The sequence below is a fragment of the Motacilla alba genome, chromosome 5 (assembly GCF_015832195.1).
Source record: "Motacilla alba alba isolate MOTALB_02 chromosome 5, Motacilla_alba_V1.0_pri, whole genome shotgun sequence".
In the NCBI taxonomy this organism is placed as follows: Eukaryota; Metazoa; Chordata; class Aves; order Passeriformes; family Motacillidae; genus Motacilla; species Motacilla alba.
The window spans coordinates 60,426,647-60,449,700 of NC_052020.1; the positions used below are offsets into that span (position 1 = coordinate 60,426,647).

A 23,054-nucleotide genomic window follows, 5' to 3' on the forward strand; every position below is an offset into this window, starting at 1 on the left:
AAAATGCTCCAGTTTTGTCCGAGAGAATTCAACAATTTCTTTTAGGAAGTTTGTTGGAGAAATGGGAGGAATGAATCCATGAGGTTTAAGCTTGAATTAAAGAATCTTGTAAAAATGAAAGAGAGGGACTTTGAGCAAGGGATGGAGGGTCAGGACAAGGGGGGGTGGCTTTAAACTGGGAGAGGGTAGATTTAAGCTGGATATTGGGAAGGAATTCCTGGCTGGGAGGGTGGGGAGGCCCTGGAATGGAATTCCCAGAGCAGCTGGGGCTGCCCCTGGATCCCTGGCAGTGCCCAAGGCCAGGCTGGACAGGGCTTGGAGCAGCCTGGGACAGTGGGAGGTGTCCCTGCCATGGCAGGGGTGGCTCTGGGTGGGATTTAAGTTCCCTTCCAACCCAAACCAATCCATGATTCTCTAAACTCAGGAATCCTTCATTCACAGTGATAATTTATAAGCAGGATGTGTGATTCCAAGCAAAGCTGTAGCTTCAAGGAATCCCTAAACCAAGCCAGTGTGAAATCTGTGCTAATTTTATGGAAATTGTGTTGCCTTTTCTCTTTTTCATTGGTTAAAAAAATACTACTTATGTTTATAAAAAGCCTCTTGACATTTGAAACTTCTCTACTACTGTTTTCCTGCCCCAGTGAAGTGTTTCTTCACATAACTCAACATCAAGAAGCCCTTGAGGATTTACTTAAATCAGTCAGGGGTGGATTCCTGTGAGTTGGTTCCCTTTTACCTTTGTATTTTGTAGTTATTTTCTTAAATAAAAGCCTGGCAGTCACTGAGACATAAAGGTTGTGATCATTTCTTTTATAACACACTGGTATTTCTTTTCCCAGTGACACTGTTCTCAGGGAAGCTGCCTCAAAGCTCAGCAAATATAAACATCTGTTTTACAAGAGGTTATTAAAAAATATGAGCTGTGCTGCTACTTAAATAAACACATGAAGAATTCAATTTACACCAGTGCTTGAGTCCTCTTGGACTTGTCAAAAATCATCTAAATTAAAGGGAGCAGGATAAAGCTTTTCATGTTTTCTGGGTTGGACATCCCTGCCTTTAATATAGGAGGGAATTTAACTGGGGAAACTTGAAACAAAAGTAAACATCCCAGAATAATTTGGGTTGCAAGGGACATTAAAGCTCATCCCAGTCCGCCCTCTGCCATGGGCAGGGACACCTTCCACCATGCCAGGCTGCTCCTGGCCTTGGACACATCCAGGGGCAGCCCCAGCTGCTCTGGGCACCCTGTGCCAGGGCCTGCCCACCCTCACAGCTGGGAATTTCTTCCTCATATCTCATCTAAATATCCCTTTCTTCAGCTTAAAGCCATTCCCCTTTGTCCTTCATGTTAAAGGATGAAAAAAGTAAATAATATATAAAATAATGAAAGCAGAGCTGCAGGGTTTGAGTTCAGGATTCTGGGGAGAAGATCCTCTGCTTGGAAATTCTCTCAAGGGGATTTCTTATCTGTATCAATACAAACAGAAATTGCATCTCTGAAATTACTGCTTTTTTAATTTATAAAAAATTACCTTTTTATGTTAAAGTGGCAGAAACGTGCCCTGCTCATAATGGATTTTTTAGTAGATCCTTTTTTTTCTCCACCAAATAAAATATATTTAGGATGTGCCAATGTGCACAACCACACAACCCCCCCTCCTGAGCTCTGAGTCAGCTGAGTGGGTGTGCAGGCTCATATGCTCCATCCAGGTCCCTTGGGAATGAAATATTCCTCATAACCAGCCTGTGGAACGTGGGCTCCGCTCTTTCCAGGCTCTGGAATTCAGCAATGCTCACTCCTGTTGGGAGCCTTGTGCTGGGAGCAGCTGGATGAAAACAAAGCTTGAGAAGTAAATTTTGAATTTACTCCCAGTTTCCTGGATCCCTGTGCTGCTTTCCTGGAGCCCTCTGAACTCATGGTCACTCTCAGGCCACCAGCTCTGGTGGTCTTCAAAAAATACTTGTGCAAGCCCTGCTCTCTTGGTCTTCAGAAAATATTTGTGCCTCACTGTTGGAGCTCTGGATGCTGAGAATTCCAGGCTTTCTGTGCTGCCAGGCTCTGACCCCCAAGAGAACACTGCAGTGACCTGAGGCCGTGGAGAAGCTTCCAGAATGGAATGACAGAACTGGGACTGGGGGTGTGGGGTTTGGATAGAAGTGTGTGATATCACAGGGTGGGAAACTCAGAGTTTAAGGGTTTAGAATGTAGTAATAGAAATAAAGCAAGATTGAGGATTTAGGGAGGCTGGTCCTTCTTCTTCTTCTTCTTCTTCACCTTCTTCACCCTCTTCTTCTTCTCCTTCTCCTCCTTCACCCTCTTCTTCTTCTTCTCCTCCTTCTTCACCCTCTTCTTCACCTTCTTCTCCTTCTCCTTCTTCACCCTCTTCTTCACCTTCTTCTTCTTCTCCTTCTTCACCCTCTTCTTCACCTTCTTCTTCTTCTCCTTCTTCACCCTCTTCTTCACCTTCTTCTTCTCCTCTCCTCCTTCACCCTCTTCTTCTTCTTCTCCTTCTTCTTCACCCTCTTCTTCTTCTCCTCCTCCTTCTTCACCCTCTTCTTCTTCTCCTCCTTCTTCTTCACCCTCCTCCTCCTCCTCTTCTTCACCCTCCTCTTCTTCTTCTTCTTCTTCTTCTTCTTCTTCACCTTCTTCTTTACCTTCTTCTTCTTCACCTTCTCCTTCTTCTTCTTCTTCACCTTCTTCTTTACCTTCTTCTTCTTCACCTTCTCCTTCTTCTCCTTCTTCTCCTTTTTCTCCTTCACCGTCTCCTCCACAGGTTTGGGTGGTTTTGTGTAATTGGATAAAAAGTCCCCATTGCAGGCAGGGCTGGTTGGTTATTGGATTAAAAGTGAAAATAATTGAGGTGTCATTTCTTAATTGGACACTTTATCCTGAAAAGGCCTTGTAGAGAGAGATGGAGCTCCATTTTTAGTTTGTGAGAGTGAAGTGCTGGTGAACTCAGGGTTTGTGAGACTGTGACAGAGATAAGAACTAACAAACATCTGAGCCTGAACCTCAACCATCATTGGAGTGCCTCCAATCCCAACCTCAACAGAGGCAGAAAAAAGAATGCAAAAGCCAGCACCTGAGCAAAGCCCATCAGGAGGAATCCAGCTGGGGTGATGGGCTGGCCTGCTCGAGGGTTTGCCCAGGATCCAGAGCCTTGGAATGTTTTCCCAAATTCTGTGCATCCCTCCAGAGCTCTCTGAACGTTCATCGTGTAACCCTGGCTGCTTCCTGTTTTTCAGGAGATGACTTCTCGCTGATCCAGCAGGAGATATATATGGTTAAAGAGTGCAAACATTGCAACATAGTCGCCTATTTTGGGAGTTATCTCAGGTAAATCCCCATTTTTATATCAATATTCCACTGGTTCTCTCCTAAAACAATCCCACTCTGGTGTAGTCCTCAATAAATCCTCATTAAATCTTCCTCCAGAGGTTGAATTGCCCTTGGTTTTTTGGTTTTTTATTTAAAGCCAACCCAATTGGCTTTAAAAAATAAAAGTGACTAATATTTTGTTTTCTCTGCTGGCCAAAAGGCTGGAATATTTTTATCACTAGGAACAGAAAGAAACATTTCCCTTGGAGACTCTTGCAACATCTCCAGTCCTGCTCACACATTTATCAGTTCTAATAGAAAAGCAGCTCATTATTTCTCTAGAGCAGAATTGCCTTTGGATATTTTATTTAATTATAGTTGTCTGGGCTGTGAAAGCATGGCTGGGGAGTTAAAAATCTGAGCTGCTGGAGATAACATTTCTCACAGTTCTGGTGTAACAGAGGCAGAACCAAGGTGGTGTCAGCTCCCTGCACCTTCCATTAAATATTATACAGGGAAATATTAAGTCATAAATATTCTACATTGACTATTATACAGGAAATCAGGGGATATTCTCAATTTCTGTGCAACTCTGCCATTTGTCAATTGGCTCTGTGGGAATATAAATCTGCACTTTGCCTGCTTGGTCTGTTTTCTATGAGACTTCATCTTTTTCTTGGAGGGCTGCATTTAAATAATCCCTGCAGCCCAGGACTCAACTGGAACTAAACTTCTAATTTCTAATTCTGAATTTCTAATTCTGCATTTTGGAGGGCATGAAGAGTTTTTTAGATATAATGAGGTAATTTCAATTTAAGATGGAAACACTGAGTTTAGTGTGATATTTAATGTAGTTTTGCTGATAGCAGATAAACCTCAGGTGTTTTATTGTAGACTTAAAACACCACCTTTTATGTTTAATAATGTTTAAATATTTCTCAGGGACTTTGGCATAAAACTTTTGTTTTCATTGGTGAAAACTATATTTCTGTATTTTATATCAATATTTTTATGTTGATAACATGAGAATTTATATTAATAGCACCAGAATTTTGATTAATAACAGTGTAACTGCTGGTCAAGTTTCAGAATGTGTATTTTTAACAGAGAGTGTTCGAGACTAACAGAAAATAATTTAAATTATGATGTTCTGCATCCAGATCAATCCGTTTCTGATGCCTGTGTTTTAATTTTGCTTTGGTAGCCGTGAGAAGCTGTGGATATGCATGGAATACTGTGGTGGGGGATCCCTCCAGGACATCTACCACGGTACTTGGCCAATTATTTTCACATTTTTTACTTTAGGAAGCTTTCTGCAAAAAGAAAAATAAATAATAAACCTATGGGGAACAGTTTGCACTGCATGTGGGGGTTCTTGGGGGACATAAAGTGTTTTTTAGATACAGTCAGTAGATTCTGAGAGCACTTTCCAGATATGGTGAGCAGCATTTTTAATATTTAGAATATTGACATTTTAATATTGACATAATATTTGACATTTTATGGCAGAACAGTTGGATATGGGGTGGGGAAGGAGTTTCTATTGGGAAATCTCAAAATTTGATTTTTAAAGGGGAAAGATGACTCTTATTCCTGCCCCTGTAAAATACCATCTCACTCCTGTATTATTTTCCTTCCTGAAGTTTCATCTGGAGTTGTTGATGCTGTGGAATAATTCACTGGAGTTGTTAGAAAAGCAGTTGGGGACTTGCTGTGCCTTTAAATGATGGCACTGAGGTTTTGGATGCCTGAGCTCTTTCTCCTTTATTTTTCAACTATTTGGTACAAATCCTTTAAAACAATTCCAAGCCCCTTGGACAGCCCCTGATATGAAACATTCCCATTTCTAATATTAAAATATTAGCAGATGCCACTTTTAGTTTCCTGACAATAACAGAGTATTACAAAATCACTCATAAAATAATAATGAGATGCTGTGAAAACAGGTTTTCTTCTCACTGTGGGTATTGTCCTCTGTGCTGCTGCTGGGTTTTTTATTTACAGAAAGCCTTTCTGTAAAACAAGCAAACAAACCCCTCTTTTCAGCTCAGTGCACAATACAGATCATGTAAAACCAGGCTTTAACTTTGGCTGGGCAAACCACTTTTTGGCTGCTTCACAGTGCTGTTTATGTGCTCCGTGTGTAAAGTTAATTTTTGAATCTTTATTTCCAGTAACAGGACCTCTGTCGGAGTTGCAGATTGCTTATGTGTGCAGAGAAACTCTCCAGGTACTGTACTTCTGCAGGTGCACAGTAAAGGGTTTATTCCGTGGAAATAAAGTAGATACAGAATAATCAGTTCAGTTCCAGCATTCCCACTGGTAATCAAGCAGAAACCAATTAAGCAGGGTAACCTGTTATTTTCCATACCGTAAATAAATTAAAAAAGAAATTCTAGTGTGATATAGTGCAAATATTTGCTTAAATTTTGAACTGCCTGTCTGCCCTGTGGTGGTGAATTTAATGATGTGTGGGGGTAAAATACTGCAACCAGATAAATAAAATTCTCTTTCATTTTGTGACTGAAAATAAAATTCTCTTTCATGTTGTGACTCATTTTTTCTTTGCTGATAGCAAAGAAATACAAAATGAAGCTTCCCTTATCTGCAAATCTCAAAATGTCTCCCTTTCCAAATCAAATATGTTGAGAAAATGAAATTTATTGAACAGAATTGGCTTTGTAGGATGGTAACAAATGGCAGAATAATTCATTGTGTCTTTTATTTCCAGGGCCTTGCTTATTTACACATGAAGGGCAAAATGCACAGAGATATAAAGGTAACTTGGAACCCTGAGAAGTTTATCTTACAGTTCCAAGTGCAGGAAAAATATTCCTGATAAAGATTTTGATTTCATTTCGTTTCAGGGTGCAAACATTCTCCTGACAGACCACGGAGATGTTAAATTGGGTGAGTTGCTGAGTTCCTCAATATGGATTTAATTTCATTTCTGGAGCCGTGTGGATGTGGCACTTGGGGACATGGGGCAGTGCTGGGCAACGGCTGGACTCCATAATTTAATGGTTTTTTCCAACCTAAATGATTCCATGACTATTTGGGGTAGTAGATGGTGACAGAAGGTGGTGACAGAGTGTGATCCATGGCTAGGCTGTGTAGGAGATGAGAAGTTTTTATTCTATCAAGAAATTATCAATAATTTCACTATTCAACCACTGAGCCTTTAAGCCTCCCAGATTTTCTTGGAATTTGCCAGGCTGGCGTTACCTGGATGTCACTTTTTGTCCCTCAGAGCCTTTGAGGATCCCCTGTTTGGGGCAGCCTCTGGAAAAGGGGGATCTGATCCTGGCTCTGTGTGTGGTGTTGGGCAATTCCACAAAGGTGGAGGAGAGGAGAACTCCCAGGTGTGCAGGGAGGAGCTGCAGTGGGATGTCACCGTCCCAGGGATGTCACCATCCCTGGAATCAGGGCAGCCGTGCCTTAGTTCAGCCTCCAGCCCCCTGTGGGGCAGCAGGAATGCTGTGTTGGGAAAGGAGAGCTTTTTAAAGAAGGGAAAAATAGGAGTAAAACCTGAAAAAATTAAAACCTCGAACTGAGAGGAGATTGCTGCCCCTGCTTTAAACTTGGCATGTGCAGGGGTACCTGCCTTTTGCCTGCTTGCTTTTCCCAAGTTATCCTCCAGCTTTCGTGCCACCAGTCAATCAAAATAAAATGGATTTAAATGATTTTTGGCTCTGCAGGACCACCTGATGTTTGAGAGCTCCGAGGGCAAGGGATGATTGGCCCCTAGACAGAATGTCCAGGGCAGAGAACAGATGCCCCATCACAGTTCCTCCAGAAATAACTCACAAAAGGTGCCTTTTCCAAGGCGTGGTGCTGTTTTTCCTCTTAAAATGAATATCCAAAAATTCTGGTTGATGTATTGTGAGGTGGAAAAAATGATCTAAGAGAGGAACTGTGTGTAGAAAGAAAACTCTTTGATTTGAAGTCATGTCAGGGAAGACATTGATGATCCTATTATCAATCTTCAGCTGCTTCCCTAATGAATTTTTAATTTGCATGAGACGTGTGATTGTTCTTTCATAACACTGTGAGATCGGGGTCTTCAGCTGTGATTTCTAAGGCTCTGATGGTTTGATTTTATTTTCCAGCTGATTTTGGGGTAGCAGCAAAAATAACAGCCACTATTGCAAAGAGGAAATCCTTCATTGGCACCCCTTACTGGTAAGAAACCACTTTGGTTGCTGTGCTGCAAAGCTGAGCCTGTATTTATGCCAAAAATCCTCAAGCACACACATATGTCTATAGAAATTGCATCAGTTCCCTTTCTTCCCAGTAAAATGCCCAAAGGGTAAAAATCTGGGAAGCACTGATTTGTTCAGTGTTTTATAACAAAAGCTGCTTGATGTTTGAGGCAGGGTTGTTGTTTCCCCCACATTTATTTTTGCAGGTTATTCTCCCTTTTTGGGGTTATTTGGTTTCTCAGCCTTTCATTTCTAGTGACTAAAACAGTGATGAAAACTGATGGCTGTGCAGAAAGGAAACCAGATTTTCAGACTGTCTTTTGATCATCCCTGCTGATTAATGTCTGCACGAGGCACTGTTTAATATGCAAATAATCATATGCAAATAATCACCTCTGCATCCAGAGGTGATCCAATTGCATCCCCCTCCTAAGATGCTTCTTTAAATCCATAAGGAGCTTTTGAGCACTTTGTGTCCCTGCCTTGCTCTTTAATGTGACATTTTTTGCTGTATTTCGTGTTTGTTTTTATGATGTTGTATTCAGCACATTGATTTTGTGTCCCTTAGTTTGTGTTCAGATATTTCAAAATATTATACCCAAAATATTATACCTCCATTAATTGTCCTTAGAGCCAAGATATTTCCAGAGCTTTAGAGGAAAAAAAAAACCAAAACCAAACCCCTGAAATAGATACTTTGTAGAATAATATTAGAACAAATTGAATCATCATAAGTGTATACCTTAAATTAGTGTGGAATGTTTTATGTATGTATTAATAAAAACTTTAAATATAAATATAAATAAAAACTTTATTTCTGTAGTGATCAAAATGCAATGTGAACACCAAATCCTGAACTTTCTCCATTAGAATAAAAATGTACAAGTGTATAGCTTAAATTAGTGGGTAATATTTTATGTATATATGTTAACAAAAACTTTAAAAGTATTAATGAAAGTATTAATAAAGTTTTGATTTTTAAATAAATTAATTCTTTAAAATAAGTTTTTAAATTTAGGTTTTATTAAAATAAATGAAGTTTTTATTAAAGTATTAATAAAAACTTTAAAAGTATTTCTGTAGTGATCAAAATGCAATGTGAACACCAAATCCTGAACTTTCTCCATTAGAATAAAAATGTACAAGTGTATAGCTTAAATTAGTGGGTAATATTTTATGTATATATGTTAACAAAAACTTTAAAAGTATTAATAAAAGTATTAATAAAGTTTTAATTTTTTAATAAATTAATTCTTTAAAATAATTTTAATTTAGGTTTTATTAAAATAAATTAAGTTTTTATTAAAGTATTAATAAAAACTTTTAAAAGTATTTCAGTAATGATCAAAACCCAATCTGAACATCAAATCCTTAACTTACTCCATCAGACATAAAAATATTTGTATTTCTCCTGTTCATCCTCCCCACCTCCCTTCTTTCTTTCTTGGGGGGAAAATGAGATACTTTAAATTATAAATCACTGTCACACACATCCAGTAATTACACATAAAAATATGTGTAATATTTTATTTATTTTAGTTCTTATTTATATGTATATATGTGGAAATACAGGTCGGATATCAGGAAAAAGTTCTTTACAGGAAGGCTGATAAAGTTCTGGAATGTTCTGCCCGGGGAGGTGGTGCAGTCACCATCCCTGGGTGTGTTTAACAAAGCCTGGATGTGGCACTGGGTGCCAGGGCTGAGCTGAGCTGCTGGGGCTGGGTTGGACTTGAAAGTCTCTCCCAACCCAGTGATTCTGTGAATTCTGTGAATTTAATTTAATGTAATTTATATTTTCTTTTATTTTACTAAATAAATTCAATAATATTTAATAATTTAATAATAATAAAATAATTTAATGATTTAATTTAATTAAATACACTTATTTTATTTCATTTAACCTTATTTTATTAATATTTAATGATATTTTTTTTCATGTGCATGCCCGGTTGTGTATTTCTCCCTGGGAGCACCCCTGAAGGAGTGTTGGTTTCTTTGCAGGATGGCCCCCGAGGTGGCGGCGGTGGAGAAGAACGGGGGGTACAACCAGCTGTGTGACATCTGGGCCGTGGGCATCACTGCCATCGAGCTGGCAGAGCTGCAGCCCCCCATGTTCGACCTGCACCCCATGAGGTTTGTGCCCCGGGGCTGCTCTGCCTCCAGCACCTCCCTGAGCCCCAGCTGGAACTGGGGGAGTTCAGCTGAAGCTTCTCTGGAGCTCAGGAGAAACTCAAACCAAGATTCCTTCACTCAGTGTCTGTTTTCATCTCTGTTTCAAGGCATCGGTCTGCTGAAATCTTGCATTTTGATGTGTCTGGGTTTGAAAAGCCAGGTGTCTGCTGAGGAGGGCAGGAGCCTCCCCTGAAATGGAAAATGCAAACCCTCCCACCAAATTATTATAATTTTGAAATTAAGGGGCTCTCAGGCAAAGATATGGGAATAAAAATAACAGTTCTTTACTAAGAAAATTAAAAATACAAATGCAATTGTACAAAAAAAAAACAAACCCCTGCCAGAGCCAGAGCAGGCCCTGGCCCCCTGTGTGTCAGGGTGGTGGCACAGTGCCATTCCATGGTGGCTCAGCCCTCCTGCAGGGCCAGCTGTGCTTCTGCTGGAGCAGGGATCCTGCACAAGGCTGGAGTTTTCCTCTGCAGCTCCAGGGCTGCTGGAGATGGGCCTGAAATTCCTCTGGGAATGCAGGGCAGGAGAAAGCTGCTCCTCTGGGAATGCAGGGGGCAGGAGAAAGCTGCTCCTCTGGGAATGCAGGGCAGGAGAAAGCTGCTCCTCTGGGAATGCAGGGGGCAGAGGCTGCTGTGCTGCTCCAGGCTCAGATTGGATCCAGGTAGGAATGCTTGGCTCCTGCCCTGGGCAGAGCATCTCCCATGGGCTGATGGAATTGGATCAGCCCTGCAGGGACACTCAGTGGCCATGGACAGCAGAGATCTCCTGGAGGGAGGATTGGCTGTGGCAGAGATAAAGAAAACTGCCCATGGACAGAGGAGAACTGCCCCAGCTCTGGCAGATGGTGATAGAATACACAACTCCATTTCCAGCCTAAGACAGAATGGAAATTATGAGCAAAATCTTGCAGTTGTTACATTTTTGGTGGCACCTGGCCTGGTGGAAGGTGTCCCTGCCCATGGCAGGGTGTTGGAATGAAATGGGGTTTCAGGTCCCTTCCAACCCAAACCATTCTGGGATTCCAGAACCAAGAATCTGATGAAGAACAGGGACAGATTTACTGCTGATAGGAAACCACTAGAGAAGCCATACCCTAATATTTAACAGGATTATGGCACTAAAAATATTTTATTTAAAGATAAAATCAACAGATTGCCTGTATCTCTGCTTTAACCCAGTGCAAACTCCAATTCAGTTGCACCAATATGATTCTCCCCATAAAGTTTTAAAGTATTTAGATTTTAGAATGAAATTAATTATTTTTTATCACATTCTATCTTTATTCTTTCTTTCCCTTTAGGGCTCTGTTTTTAATGTCAAAAAGTAATTTTCAACCACCAAAACTAAAGGAAAAAGCAAAATGGTAGGTGGAGCTCCTTCCTTTGATCCATATTTTATTGGAATTACATGATCCTTAAGACCAACCCAAACCATTCTAAGATTTTATAGATAAAGGGGAAAATATTTGTTATTATTGAAGAAGAGACCCTTCTTTGGTGCTCTTTGTTTGTTCTAGAAGAAAAATCTTTATTCTTTGCCCTTAATTCCTATAATGGGGCACTTGCTCCTGTCGTTGGGACAGGGAATGGTTTAATCCTTTCCTGGTTTCTTTACCCTGTGGGAAATTCCTGGGGCCATTCTTGGTTTTCTGTACCAAAATGTTTTCCATGCAAATTCCATGAATCAAATGGGTTTTTTCCTTATTTTGTTAACTTGGAAATGTAAGTGTTGAACCCTGAGGTGAGATACCTGCACAACGATCTAGTTTATCACATCCTTTTGTGATCTGTTTAGCAACTGTCTTAAGATCAATAATACCTTGAAAAATTCAACATAAACCCTCTTTTCTTTAAGGTCAGCAACATTCCATAATTTTGTCAAAATAGCACTTACAAAAAATCCAAAGAAGAGACCAACAGCAGACAGACTTCTCTCTGTAAGTGACTTGGGACCTTTGGTGACCTCAGGCAGGAATCTTTTGCTTCAAAATGAGGAACAGATCAGTAGGAAACCGAGGGAAACCAATTCTTTTTTAATCTTATAACTCAGGTGGTGAAATCTGAAGGAAAAACATGTTGATCAGCTGTTAACAAGTGGGTTTTGTTCAGTGTTTTCACACACTTTTATACCATTTTTGGGCTATTACAGAAATTGGCTTCATGTTCTCAACCTTGGCCTCAGCCTTGGAGCTGTGCACAAGTTGGACTTTGTGACTCCCAAAAATTCCAGCAGCTCTTGATGCATCTGTGCTTTGCCACACTCTCAACTACTGATGTAAAAAATGAAGTTCAGGTGTAATTATTTGTTTGACTCAAGTTGAGTTTGCAAGTGGCCCAGAGCGTGGTGTTTCCACACTGATGTTCTTAGAAAATCCAGCATTAAGGAGTCACCAAAATAACAGCGAAAGCACAAAAAAACCCCCATAACTCCACTGAACACTTATTACTGAAAGTTATCTATTAATTGCATATTAAAACTTCTTTTTTTGTGTTCTTCCCTTTGGTTACAGCACAGCTTTGTGGGGCAGCCTGGTCTCTCCAGGTCCTTAGCAGTTGAGCTGTTGGACAAAGTCAACAACCCCGAGAACCACACCCACTACGGCGAAGTCGACGATGACGATTTTGAGGTGAGAACATCTTTTTTATTCTCTGCCTTTATTCAAACTGGCACTTTAAATGGCCTGGTTTGCTTTGGGAATCTAAAACTGGAGCTCGAGCAGCAGCTGCTCCTGTTCTTGTTGGCTTTGCCCTCACCTGTCCCTGCCTTCCCTGCAGCCTCACTCGGTCATCCGCCACACCATCCGCTCCACCAACAGGAACATCCGGGCAGAGAGGACAGCATCAGAGATCAACTGTGAGTTCTGCTCTGCTTTCCCCTCTTCGGGGGGTGATTTGCCTCTGGGGTCATTTCCCAAAAATCTCTTTCCATTTGGGAAGCAAACCCTGGAGAAGCAGCATGTCAATCTTCAACAATAATTATTCAAAACTAAAATTAACATTAATATTAATAAACTACTCTGATAGTTATTTATTTACTTAATTACTTAGTCACTTAGTTTATTTATTTACTTTTACTATTTAGTGTATTTACTCTGATGGATCTAAGCTGAAATGCTGAGGCTAGCAATGGTTTTACCTGCAGGTTTGGTCAAAAGCCTTTGATGGCACCAATACTGGCAGCTCCATCACACTTTGGGAAATTTGCCCTTGAAGAGCCTTTTTCTGCTCTTTCACATGCATTTCACAGTGACAAGTGGTTAAATAGTTACGTTTCTGTGACTTGGTATTTGCTTTTGGCCTTTCTTGTGGGTTTCATATTTGCAAATGCAAGCACTCAGACAATGAGGCTGATAGTGAAGTGCTGCTCCTGTGAGAGGCAAATTCAGAGTTGTGTACACAAGATTTACATCTGTTCCTGCCTGCTTTTCACTGTAGTGAGCACTGAAAGGACCCCAGAGCAAGACTGTGTGTATTAATTATGAAATTCTAATATTTTCTAGTTGATAAGCTGCAGTTTGAGCCCCCTCTACGGAAAGAAACAGAAGCTCGGGATGAAATGGTAAGGACAAGTTTGGTATAAATAAAATAAGTCTTATTTATTAAAATCACAGTATCTTCAATATTTTGTGGTTGAACCCTTAGCAGCTTGCTGGAAAAACGTTTTTAAAGTTCCCTAAATGACCTTTATTGGATTTTTCACCATCACTTTTTGTTTTCCTGTTACTTATTGCTGCTTGATCTGGACATGACACCATTTCCTGGTGCTGCTTTTAACTCTAAGAAAAAGAATATATAAATTTATAGATTGTGAGATGTTATTTCTCTTTGGAATTTGATTTTACTGCTTGTGGATTGTTCTGCAGGGCTGGGGAATGCCTCAGGCCACTTTGTGTGTGGTGGATAAGGTAATTTAAGATACTTTAGTTGGACGGGGGGAAATAAAATGACAATTTCTGCATCTTCAGGTTGTGGCAGCTGGCAGTGACTTTGCTTCACATTGGAATCCTTTTGTTGATGGAAGCAACAAGTAAGTACAGATAAAACCAGCTTTTATTTCTGTGAGTTATTATGAAACTGAAAGAAAAATGAGATATGTTAAAAAATCAAACCATAAGCCCTGATCCACTTCAATATTGATAAATTAAGGAGATGTTACCCAGTGTGCAGCCTCCTTCTGCAGGTGCTTGGCCAGTTCTCTTGCAGAGTGACTTTTAATCTCTTTGAACCACCACCAGTAGCTTGTTTGAAGTTTGTAGGTGGGAAGTGAAGTGTAAATGCAAGGCCAGGAGAGTGACATAACACAGCCACAGTGAATTTCCTGCAGCAGAGCTGCGTTCAGGATCCTGCTCTGCCCTCACACTTCTCTTCTGAGCTGTGGCTGTGGTTGTGACATCCTGTGACAAGGCCTGAACTCGAGAAAAGGAAGGAGAAACCAGTTCTGAATGTTGACTTTTACCAAGCTCAGTAACACTGCACCACTCCTCCTGCTCTGGGGGAATTTGTAACCCAGCCACGGAGTGTTTTGGGGTGAAATGTTTTAGGGAAATATGTGTTTGTAGCTGGTTTCCCTGGAATGAAGCAGGCCTGAAGTACAGGAGCACAGCTCTCTCCAAGTTAGGACTTAATATTTTAGGTGTGTACCTTCCTTTTGCTGCTAAAAGGTGGATTCTGCCTTGAAAGGATTTGCAGTCAGGAGTGTGAAGGTTCACATGTAGGCAGAGATGATATTTGGGCTCAAGCCATTGCTCAACTCAAAGAGCCTGTTTCCCATCTTTATTTGGAACTCAGCAGCAGACAGTGAATTTCTCTGGCTCTTTTTGCTGCAGATAAAAGTCTTGCATAAGCTGTCAGCTGACATTACAGCCCCCTGGAAAGCTGGGGGACATTGCCAGGATTTCAGCCTTTTTAAGCATCCTGGTTTTCCTGCTCCCAGTCTCGTTGGAGCAGGAGTTTGGGGGCTCTGGGAATGAACTTTGGGGGGCTCTGGCTCTCCCCTGCCCTGTTTCCCTCCCCTCCCTGGGCCCTGGGTTTGTTTCTGCTGTGGATTGAAGCCTTGCTGGATTTTCTGCAGACAGCTGGAATCTGTGGGGTCCAGGAGCAGGGAGGGAGGGAGGGAGGGAAGCTCCTCCTGGCACAGGGACTCAGGGATTTCATCCTGTTCTGTGGCTTTGTCTGCAGCAGGCTGTGCTGTAGCTGCAGCAAACACTCCCAGGGCTGTAAATCAAGAGATAGGTACAGATTTATTGGGAAGGAGGGCAGGGACAGCAGTCCTGGATGGTGGATCCGTGCTGCTCACTTGGAAACCACTTCCAGTTGGAAAGATAAACAGGAAATGCATAACTCCTCTGTCCCAGCAGTTGTGAGTAATCCCTGGGATGTGCAGAGAGGATGTGTGCTGGGGGGTCCTTGCTTTTCATGCCCTTTGGCTTTTTTCAGAGTGGATGTGAGGGATATCTTTGGCTGAGGAATGATTTGACTGGAAAGGGGAGCAGCAGAAAGTGATTGAACTGGCTCCTTCCATTTTAAAATTGCTTTTGTAAAAATGTTCTGCATTATGGAGATGTTTTTTTTTTTTATTGATAGTTTTCATAGAATCCCAGAATGGTTTGGGTTGGAAGGGACCTTAAAGCCCATCCACTTCACTCCCTGCCATGGCAGGGACACCTTCCACTGTCCCAGGCTGCTCCAAGCCCTGTCCAGCCTGGCCTTGGGCACTTCCAGGGATCCAGGGGCAGCCCCAGCTGCTCTGGGCAACAAGAACCTTTCAAAAAAAAAAAAAAAGACTTTTTCTCCTTTAAATTTTTTAATAGTTCCTGTTGGCAACTGTCTGCCTGTCTGCTGCTTTCCCTCAGAAGTGACTTGCAGGGATATTTCACATTAATCCAAATTTGGCTGGGTTTTCCTGGTCATTGCCCTTTAAAGACACAGCTTGAAAATTGCCATTTTGCAAAATTTTATCGGGGTTTTTTTTTCTTTTTTCTTCAAGGTTATATTTTCAGTGCTGCTTTGATCCTCTAGTCACAATTTCATTTTTTTTGGTTGACCCTGGAGTAGCTTTGAAACAAAAATTCTCACTGCAGTGGGAACCAATCTGGGTCTGTTGTGTATATGTATAAATAAGGAAACTTCTCTTTAAAGGCTTTTCTCCGTTTGTCTCCCAGTAACTTCCTCTGTTCCTTTTTTCCCTTTTTATGTTGTTCTGTTGTTAGACATTTCAACAATATTTGAAATGCCAGGTAGGGAAGTGAAAGCTGATGGTGTGGAAGAGAATCCAGTGATTTTTCGGGGGTAAGGAGAAGGAAGGGACCTTAGAGAGTGGAACTTAGTGCAGGGAAAATGATTTGTTTTGGAAAGGGCTGGGAGATGCTTGTTGTGAAACTCGGTGACATCAGGGATGGGTTGAGTTGCACGTGTCGACCTCAGAGCTGAGCTCTTAATTTTATAAACATTCTGCCTTAGGGGACTGCTCACAAAATTTGGAGATGGGAGTGAAGATGTTGAAGAGTGAGTGGATCTCCTTCCTGTGCACTTGCTCTGCTCTTCCCTCAAAATGCTGCAGAGGCTTTGCCACTCAGCCAGTGAGGGCTGCCTGCTCTCTTGGCTCCTTCCCTGATCCTCAGGGGAAATCCCAAAGCTCTGCTTCCTCCCCTGCTCTCCTTCCTGAGTTATCTTAGTCCCTGTGGAAGTGCCTGACACCTCAAAGCAGATTTTATGGTGATGAATCCATCATGAGCAAGGCCTGGCTGGGACAGGATGATCCTGCACAGCTCAGGTGTCCCAAAGTTTGTCTGATCCCAAAGCAAGGCTGCAAACTGGAATCCCAGAATGATTTGGTTGGAAGGGACATTAAAAATCATCTTGTTCCACCCCCTGCCATGGGTAGGGGACATCTTCCACCATCCCAGGCTGCTCCAAGCCCTGTCCAACCTGGCCTTGGACACTTCCAGGGATCCAGGGGCAGCCACAGCTGCTCTGGGCACCCTGTGTCAGGGCCTGCCCACTCTCCCAGGGAAGATTTTCTTCCCAATATCTCATCTAAATCTACCCTTTTCCACCTTAAAACCATTCCCCCTTGTCCTGGCACTCCAGGCCCTTCTCTAAAGTCCCTCCAGCCTGAGATCCAGTCCCTGAATTGATTTACAGCCTTCAAATATCCTTCCCCACAGGTTGCTGTGTAACACTGGTATTAATGAAAGAACAGGAGTTCATTAAAAACCAACACTTCTAACGAGATTAATGAGCTTGTCCCCTGCTCTTGCGTTTCTAGTTTAACCCTGTGTGTGCAAAGCTCTGCTCTGCCTTTTCTGTGGTTTTGGTTCATCTTATTTCCAGTCCTCAGGGAGTTCTGGCTTTGCTTTAACTCACCCAGCTGCTGCTGTTCTCATTGCAGATCCACACTAAAGCGAGCTGGGCCACCCCCTCTGCCTCCCAAGGTGAGAAATGTGGGATTGCAGGGATGCAGCCAGCCTGGGATGGCCTCTTGGTCTGCACTCTGCCTGTGATACTCCATCAGAGAGGAAGCTCTGAAATGATTCTGCTGTCAGATGGTTCATTTTCATGGAACCACAGATCTCCTGGGCTGGGAGGGACCCACAGGAATCATCCAGCTCCTGGCCCTGCCCAGACCCCCAGCAATCCCACCCTGGGCATCCCTGGCAGCTCCTGGAGCTCTGGCAGCCTCAGGCTGTGCCCATTCCCTGGGGAGCCTGGGCAGTGCCAGCACCCTCTGGGGGAAGAACCTTTCCCTGAGCTCCAACCCAAACCTGCCCTGGCACAGCTCCAGCCCTTCCCTGGGTCCTGTCCCCGCTCACCAGAGAGCTTTTTATCTTTCTTCATTGCAGTGCCCAAAATCACACACACGTTTCAAAGGCTGATACATTTTTACGTAGCCGCAGTCTGACTGAAATTCAGTTTCTCTGAGGTTTGTTCTTCCCAGGTGCCATTCCCAGCTCCTCACATTTCCCCTCTGTGGTTCCTTGCAGCCGAGGATGAACAGTTACCCCGAGGAGAATCTCCCTGATGACAACAGATGCCAGACAATAAAACACTTCCCAGAGTCCCAGGGCAGAGCCCCAGCAGCCCACAGGAGACAGAGCATCCCGGTTTGTGGGTCCCAGGCCGATTCCTGCCCCATGGGGATGACCAGCAGCATCAGCAGCCCTGGACTGCTCACAGCCAGATACAGCGACCTGGGTAAATGCCTCACCTGTCCCAAAGCTGCCTGGCACCTTGGAAAAGGAATTGCTTCCAGAGCCAGCTGTTCCCGGTAGATAATATTTTAAAACAAGCTGGTCATGAGGTGAAGTTTTCCTCTTTCCATGTGTGGTTCTTATTAGAGCCATGGTGGGAATGTTCTTCCCAAAACGAGGACACTCAGCCAGTCAGCCCCATCCCTGTGTGGCCTGCAGGAGCAGGAGAAAAACAATGAACGTGTGGGGAGGACCTTGCCACAGGAGAAAAACAATGAGTGTGTGGGCAGGACCTTGCCACAGCTTTATTCTCAGTGGGATTTGTCCCAGGGACTGTTCGGATAACGGGCAGCGTGCAGCTCAGTGCTGGGAAGGGTCCAGCTCCCTGAGACGTGGCTGTGCAGTGTCAGAGCTCGCTCCCCCACTCCAGCTCAGCACAGGAGAGAAGAGATTTTCTATTTCACTGTGTCAGATAAGCTGCAAACCTTGTCTGGGCTCCTTTTCAGGCAATGGGAATGGGATGCTGAAACACATCGAGGAGAACGCAGAAGGACCTGGACAAATCCCTCAGCTGCCACGGAAAAAGGAGAAGAGAGATTTCCCTGTAGGTGTTGGGACTCTGGGGCTGCTGTCACTGTCATGTCCTCGAGCTGATCAGTTCACAGGAGGGGTTTTATGATCCATCTTTCTTTTCTTTCTTTCTTCCTTCCCACAGAAACCAGCAATCAATGGTTTGCCTCCGACTCCAAAGGTGCTGGTAAGAAATCCGTGTGCACTGGGAGTTATGGAAACCTCCTGTCTCTGGTGTGGAATAAGGCACCAGCTCACTTGAGGGGCTTTTTTGCATCTCACAGCCTTTTCCAGTGCTGAATCTGTAATATTTGTTTCCCTTTTTTAAAACCTTCCTGTCACTGTTCAGTCTGGATGTGAAGGGTTGGAAGTTTCCCTGGCTCCCCGAGTTGTGATCTCCAGTGGCAGCCCCTGCTTAGGCAGAGAAAAGGGAAAAGGTTGTAGTGATGGCAGGGTTTGCCTGTTCTCCCTTCATGTGCCATTTTGTAAGCACTCAGTATTCTTACGTTTTTATATTCAATAAATAATAGTCAATATTCAGATAATACAGAATAATTTCGATTGGAAAGGCTCTCTAAGATCACTGAGTCCAACCATTCCCCCAGTACTGCCAAGGCCACCTCTGAGCCATGTCCCCAAGTGCCACATCCACATGAATTTGAAATCCCTCCAGGGTGTATTGTTCTTACCCAGTAGGTACCTGGAGTTGTTGATAGCATTTTGAGCCCTCTTTGCATTTTTGAATGTCCATGGATTCAAATTAAAAGGTGTGAAATGCGGTGTGTGTGTTCAGCTGTGTGTGAGTGGCCAGGAAATCAGCTCTTTACACTCTGAATTCGTTTCAGGTTTCAGTTTTGGTGTCTTTCAGATGGGAGCCTGTTTTTCCAAAGTCTTTGATGGTTGTCCTTTGAAGATTAATTGCGCAACTTCATGGATACATCCAGATACTAAAGGTAAAGTTATGTCAGGTTTGGTGATGGGCTTGGGAAAGAAAACAATTTGTAAAGTTGTTTTAGGTTTGCATTTGAAACTTCCCAAAGTGGGAAGGGAATAATCCCTTTCCATTGTTTTTCAGATCAGTACATCATCTTTGGCACAGAAGAAGGGATCTACACTCTGAATTTGAATGAACTTCATGAAGCAACCATGGAACAGGTGAGTTCTGGAGGGTTGAACACACACAGCAGATTTGGGGATATTATGGAGAATAAACTTTGGCACTGGAGGGAGAAGGTGGATATCAGGCTCTGGGGCTTAAATGATTCCCATCAAAGCCAAAAATGAAAGCCTGAAAATTATTTGCTCCCTGACCTCCCTGTATGTTTTAGTTGCTGCTTGTCAGATCTTCCATCTCTTGGAGAACAATTCCCTGCCCCTTCTCCCTCCATTCCATCCCCACTAGATGGCACATTGCAGCTCCCTGGATGCACAGCCCTCAATCATTTCATTCAAGAAGCTTTTCCTGGGCTTTCTAACCCTTTCCAAAGCCATTTCCTGCAATCATGGCCTTAAACCTGGTGTTTCAGAGTCAGGATGTTCTTGGAATCTCCTTCCTTGTGTGTTTTCCTAAATTATTTCATCTGACAGTCTTCTCTGGGCTTTTCCACGTGTTTGTTTATGTCCCAGTGAAGGGTTGGCTATGCCAGTGGTGGGTAGGGAGAACATCCAGTGCACTTCAAACAAAGTTTCCTTTTCCATGAGAGCATTCCCAGCTGGCAGAGGTCAGGTGTGACCACCTGAAACCCCACAGGCTTCTGCCACACCACTTGTTCCCACATTTCCTTCTATCCATTTGCTGATTTCTCCCCTCCAAATGCACATTCTGAAGTGTTTCTCCAACTTCTAATTCTGGCTGCATCTTCCAGAGTGCTTCCAGGGTTAACATTTCCCAATTCCAGGAGGATCATTTTTATTCCATTTGTAGTTTTTCAGTGGAAACACTGAATAAACCCAAAACTATTCTATTAAACAGAAAATTGCTGGGAGAAACTCAGGGTTTGTGTCCCACCAGTTGGATCTTTCCACACTTTCTCCTACACCTATTTGCACGGGGGAGTGGCACATGGGACAAAGTGTTCTAGAATCATGGAATGGTTTGGGATGGAAAGGGACTTAAATCCCATCCAGTGCCACCCCTGCCATGGGCAGGGACACCTCCCACTGTCCCAGGCTGCTCCAAGCCTGGCCTTGGACACTTATTCCAATATTCCATGGTCTGTCTGTGCAGGGCTAAGTAAGAGTCCAAAACAGGGAATAAACAGCAAGATGGGATTTTCTCCAGTGTGGATCCCTGCAGGAATGGTGGTGGAGGTGGAACAGACAGAGAAAATCCAGCTAAAAATTCCTGTAGGTTTCTATTAATGGAATTATTTTCTTTTTTTCCCAGTTATTCCCTCGAAAGTGCACCTGGCTGTACGTTATCAACAACACCTTGATGTCCCTGTCAGGTGAGTGTCAATATAGGGGAAATTTTACAGCTATAAATAAACAGGAACATTTAAATCATGATTGAATGGGGTCACTCTGGAGAGGAGAAGGCTCCAGGCAGAGCTCAGAGCCCCTGGCAGGGCCTGAAGGGGCTCCAGGAGAGCTGCAGAGGGACTGGGGACAAGGCCTGGAGGGACAGGAGCCAGGGAATGGCTCCCAGTGCCAGAGGGCAGGGATGGATGGGAGATTGGGAACTGGGAATTCCTGGCTGGGCTGGGATTGCCAGAGCAGCTGTGGCTGCCCCTGGATCCCTGGCAGTGCCCAAGGCCAGGCTGGACAGGGCTTGGAGCAGCCTGGGACAGTGGGAGGTGTCCCTGCCACGGCAGGGGTGGCACTGGGTGGGATTTGAGTTCCCTTCCAACCCAAACCACTCTGGGATTCTGTGGTCCTAAAACAAAACCCGTGTCCCTTTGAAGGAGAAGGAGGTGGCTTTCAGGTACTGCTGATCCAGCAGTTTTCCTGCTTCCTGGGCAGTCAATTGTCCTGGAATAGAACATTCCAGATAGGAATGAGGCACTGGGCTGTGGAGGCTGATGGTGGGAATGTGCCTTTAAACATGCAGGATTTATATAACACTTGTCTTGGACAAGAAAATATCTTAAATATTTTAAAATATAATTCTTAATATAACTATATTCTTTATTTACTATATCATTATATACTATATACTGTTATATACTATACACTATATATTATTTAATTGTTATAATTTATTGTTGCTTTGTAATTACAGCCTTAAAAAAATGTTTGCATAAAACTAACTGTAAATAAATAAGCTCTGATCTTCTCTGTATTCATTATTATTTTTATCTTGGTTTGGTTTTCTTCCTATCTGGACGTGACCTCCCTGACACCTGTTTGCAGAAGGTAATTTCTCCATACTTGCATTTTCCTGAACATTGCAGTTCTGTGCTGGAGGAGTGGCTGAGATGTCACCTGTGCTTTTCTCTCTTGCAGGGAAAACATTCCAGCTCTACTCCCATAATTTAATAGCTTTGTTTGAACAAGCCAAAAAAACAGGATTAGCTGCTCATATTCAAACCCACAGATTTCCTGACAAAATATTACCAAGGTACAAACCTTTCACTTACAGACAATTATTAATAAGTTAAAATAGCCATCAGTTGTGTTGGTGCTGTTGAGCTGGGGTGTGAGAGGCCCCAACATCTGTTATTGATGCATTTTTTGGTGATTATTATTCCAGGAAATTTGCCTTAACAACCAAGATCCCTGACACAAAAGGATGCCACAAATGCTGTATAGGTGAGCAGACAAATCCAGCTTTGCCATTTGTCCCCCTGCCCTTTGTCCCTGGACGTGGCATGAATGAAACTCATTTCTTTTTCACAAACTTCAGAGTTCTTTGTTCAGAGGAAGGGCTGAGGGAATTGGGGTGGTTCAGCCTGGAGATGTTCCAGAATTACCTAATAGGGGCATTTCAGTGCCTGAAGGAGCTACAGGAAAGATGGAGAGAAACTTGACAAGGGATGGAGTGCCAGCCCAATGGGGAGTGAATGGCTTCCCACTGCCACGGGGCAGGGAGAGATGGGATATTGGGGTTAAATCCTTCCCAGATCCCTGGCACGCCCCAAACAGCATTTCTGCTTTGTCACCTCAGCTCAAGGTGTGACCCGGGTCCACCCCTTAGTGAGGAAAAGTTCAATATTTTCCACCAGGAAAGGATCAGTGTGAATTAAAATTCAGGCAGCCTGGGGAGGGCAGAGCCATAAGTGCAGTTTGAAGGGCACAGAAACACTTAAAGCTTGGGAAGTTGTGGATTTGTCCTTTCCTTTCCCTGGTGCTGTGTGAAATCAGAATCCTGGAATTAAATTACCAAGGCTGGAAAAGCCCTCTGAGATCATCCATCCATTCCCCCAGCCCAGCACTAACCCACGTCCCCAAGTGCCACATCTGCAGATTGTACTTTTGCACCCCTAGAATATAAATACAAATATTGTAAATATAAAGTATATCATGTATATTATACAATAAATATATAAATAGGAATATTATATAGATATCAATATAAATATTATAAATATAGGTATCAGTATAAAGCTGCAAGCTTGGAGATCCTGTTCAGCTCATCTGAATTGCC

At 43.0% G+C, this 23,054-nt stretch overlaps 1 protein-coding gene across 3 annotated transcripts in view; it reads left to right on the plus strand.

Annotated features, from left to right (window-relative positions):
- Positions 1 to 23,054, plus strand: part of MAP4K5 (mitogen-activated protein kinase kinase kinase kinase 5) — a 64,504-nt gene that overhangs the window by 30,493 nt on the left and 10,957 nt on the right. For 2 of the 3 annotated variants that reach the window (XM_038138128.1, XM_038138127.1), the window contains 24 exons: positions 3,253 to 3,343; positions 4,530 to 4,594; positions 5,500 to 5,555; positions 6,057 to 6,104; positions 6,193 to 6,235; positions 7,435 to 7,507; positions 9,532 to 9,663; positions 11,012 to 11,074; positions 11,566 to 11,647; positions 12,221 to 12,337; positions 12,486 to 12,564; positions 13,211 to 13,269; positions 13,676 to 13,737; positions 16,170 to 16,214; positions 17,101 to 17,143; positions 17,693 to 17,903; positions 18,406 to 18,503; positions 18,615 to 18,656; positions 19,338 to 19,422; positions 19,545 to 19,624; positions 20,856 to 20,916; positions 21,821 to 21,823; positions 21,914 to 22,028; positions 22,161 to 22,219. In XM_038138128.1, coding sequence (XP_037994056.1) covers positions 3,253 to 3,343; positions 4,530 to 4,594; positions 5,500 to 5,555; positions 6,057 to 6,104; positions 6,193 to 6,235; positions 7,435 to 7,507; positions 9,532 to 9,663; positions 11,012 to 11,074; positions 11,566 to 11,647; positions 12,221 to 12,337; positions 12,486 to 12,564; positions 13,211 to 13,269; positions 13,676 to 13,737; positions 16,170 to 16,214; positions 17,101 to 17,143; positions 17,693 to 17,903; positions 18,406 to 18,503; positions 18,615 to 18,656; positions 19,338 to 19,422; positions 19,545 to 19,624; positions 20,856 to 20,916; positions 21,821 to 21,823; positions 21,914 to 22,028; positions 22,161 to 22,219 — 1,812 coding nt within the window. The remainder of the gene's footprint in view (positions 1 to 3,252; positions 3,344 to 4,529; positions 4,595 to 5,499; positions 5,556 to 6,056; positions 6,105 to 6,192; positions 6,236 to 7,434; positions 7,508 to 9,531; positions 9,664 to 11,011; positions 11,075 to 11,565; positions 11,648 to 12,220; positions 12,338 to 12,485; positions 12,565 to 13,210; positions 13,270 to 13,675; positions 13,738 to 16,169; positions 16,215 to 17,100; positions 17,144 to 17,692; positions 17,904 to 18,405; positions 18,504 to 18,614; positions 18,657 to 19,337; positions 19,423 to 19,544; positions 19,625 to 20,855; positions 20,917 to 21,820; positions 21,824 to 21,913; positions 22,029 to 22,160; positions 22,220 to 23,054) is intronic. The other variant, XM_038138129.1, reaches the window with a different exon arrangement.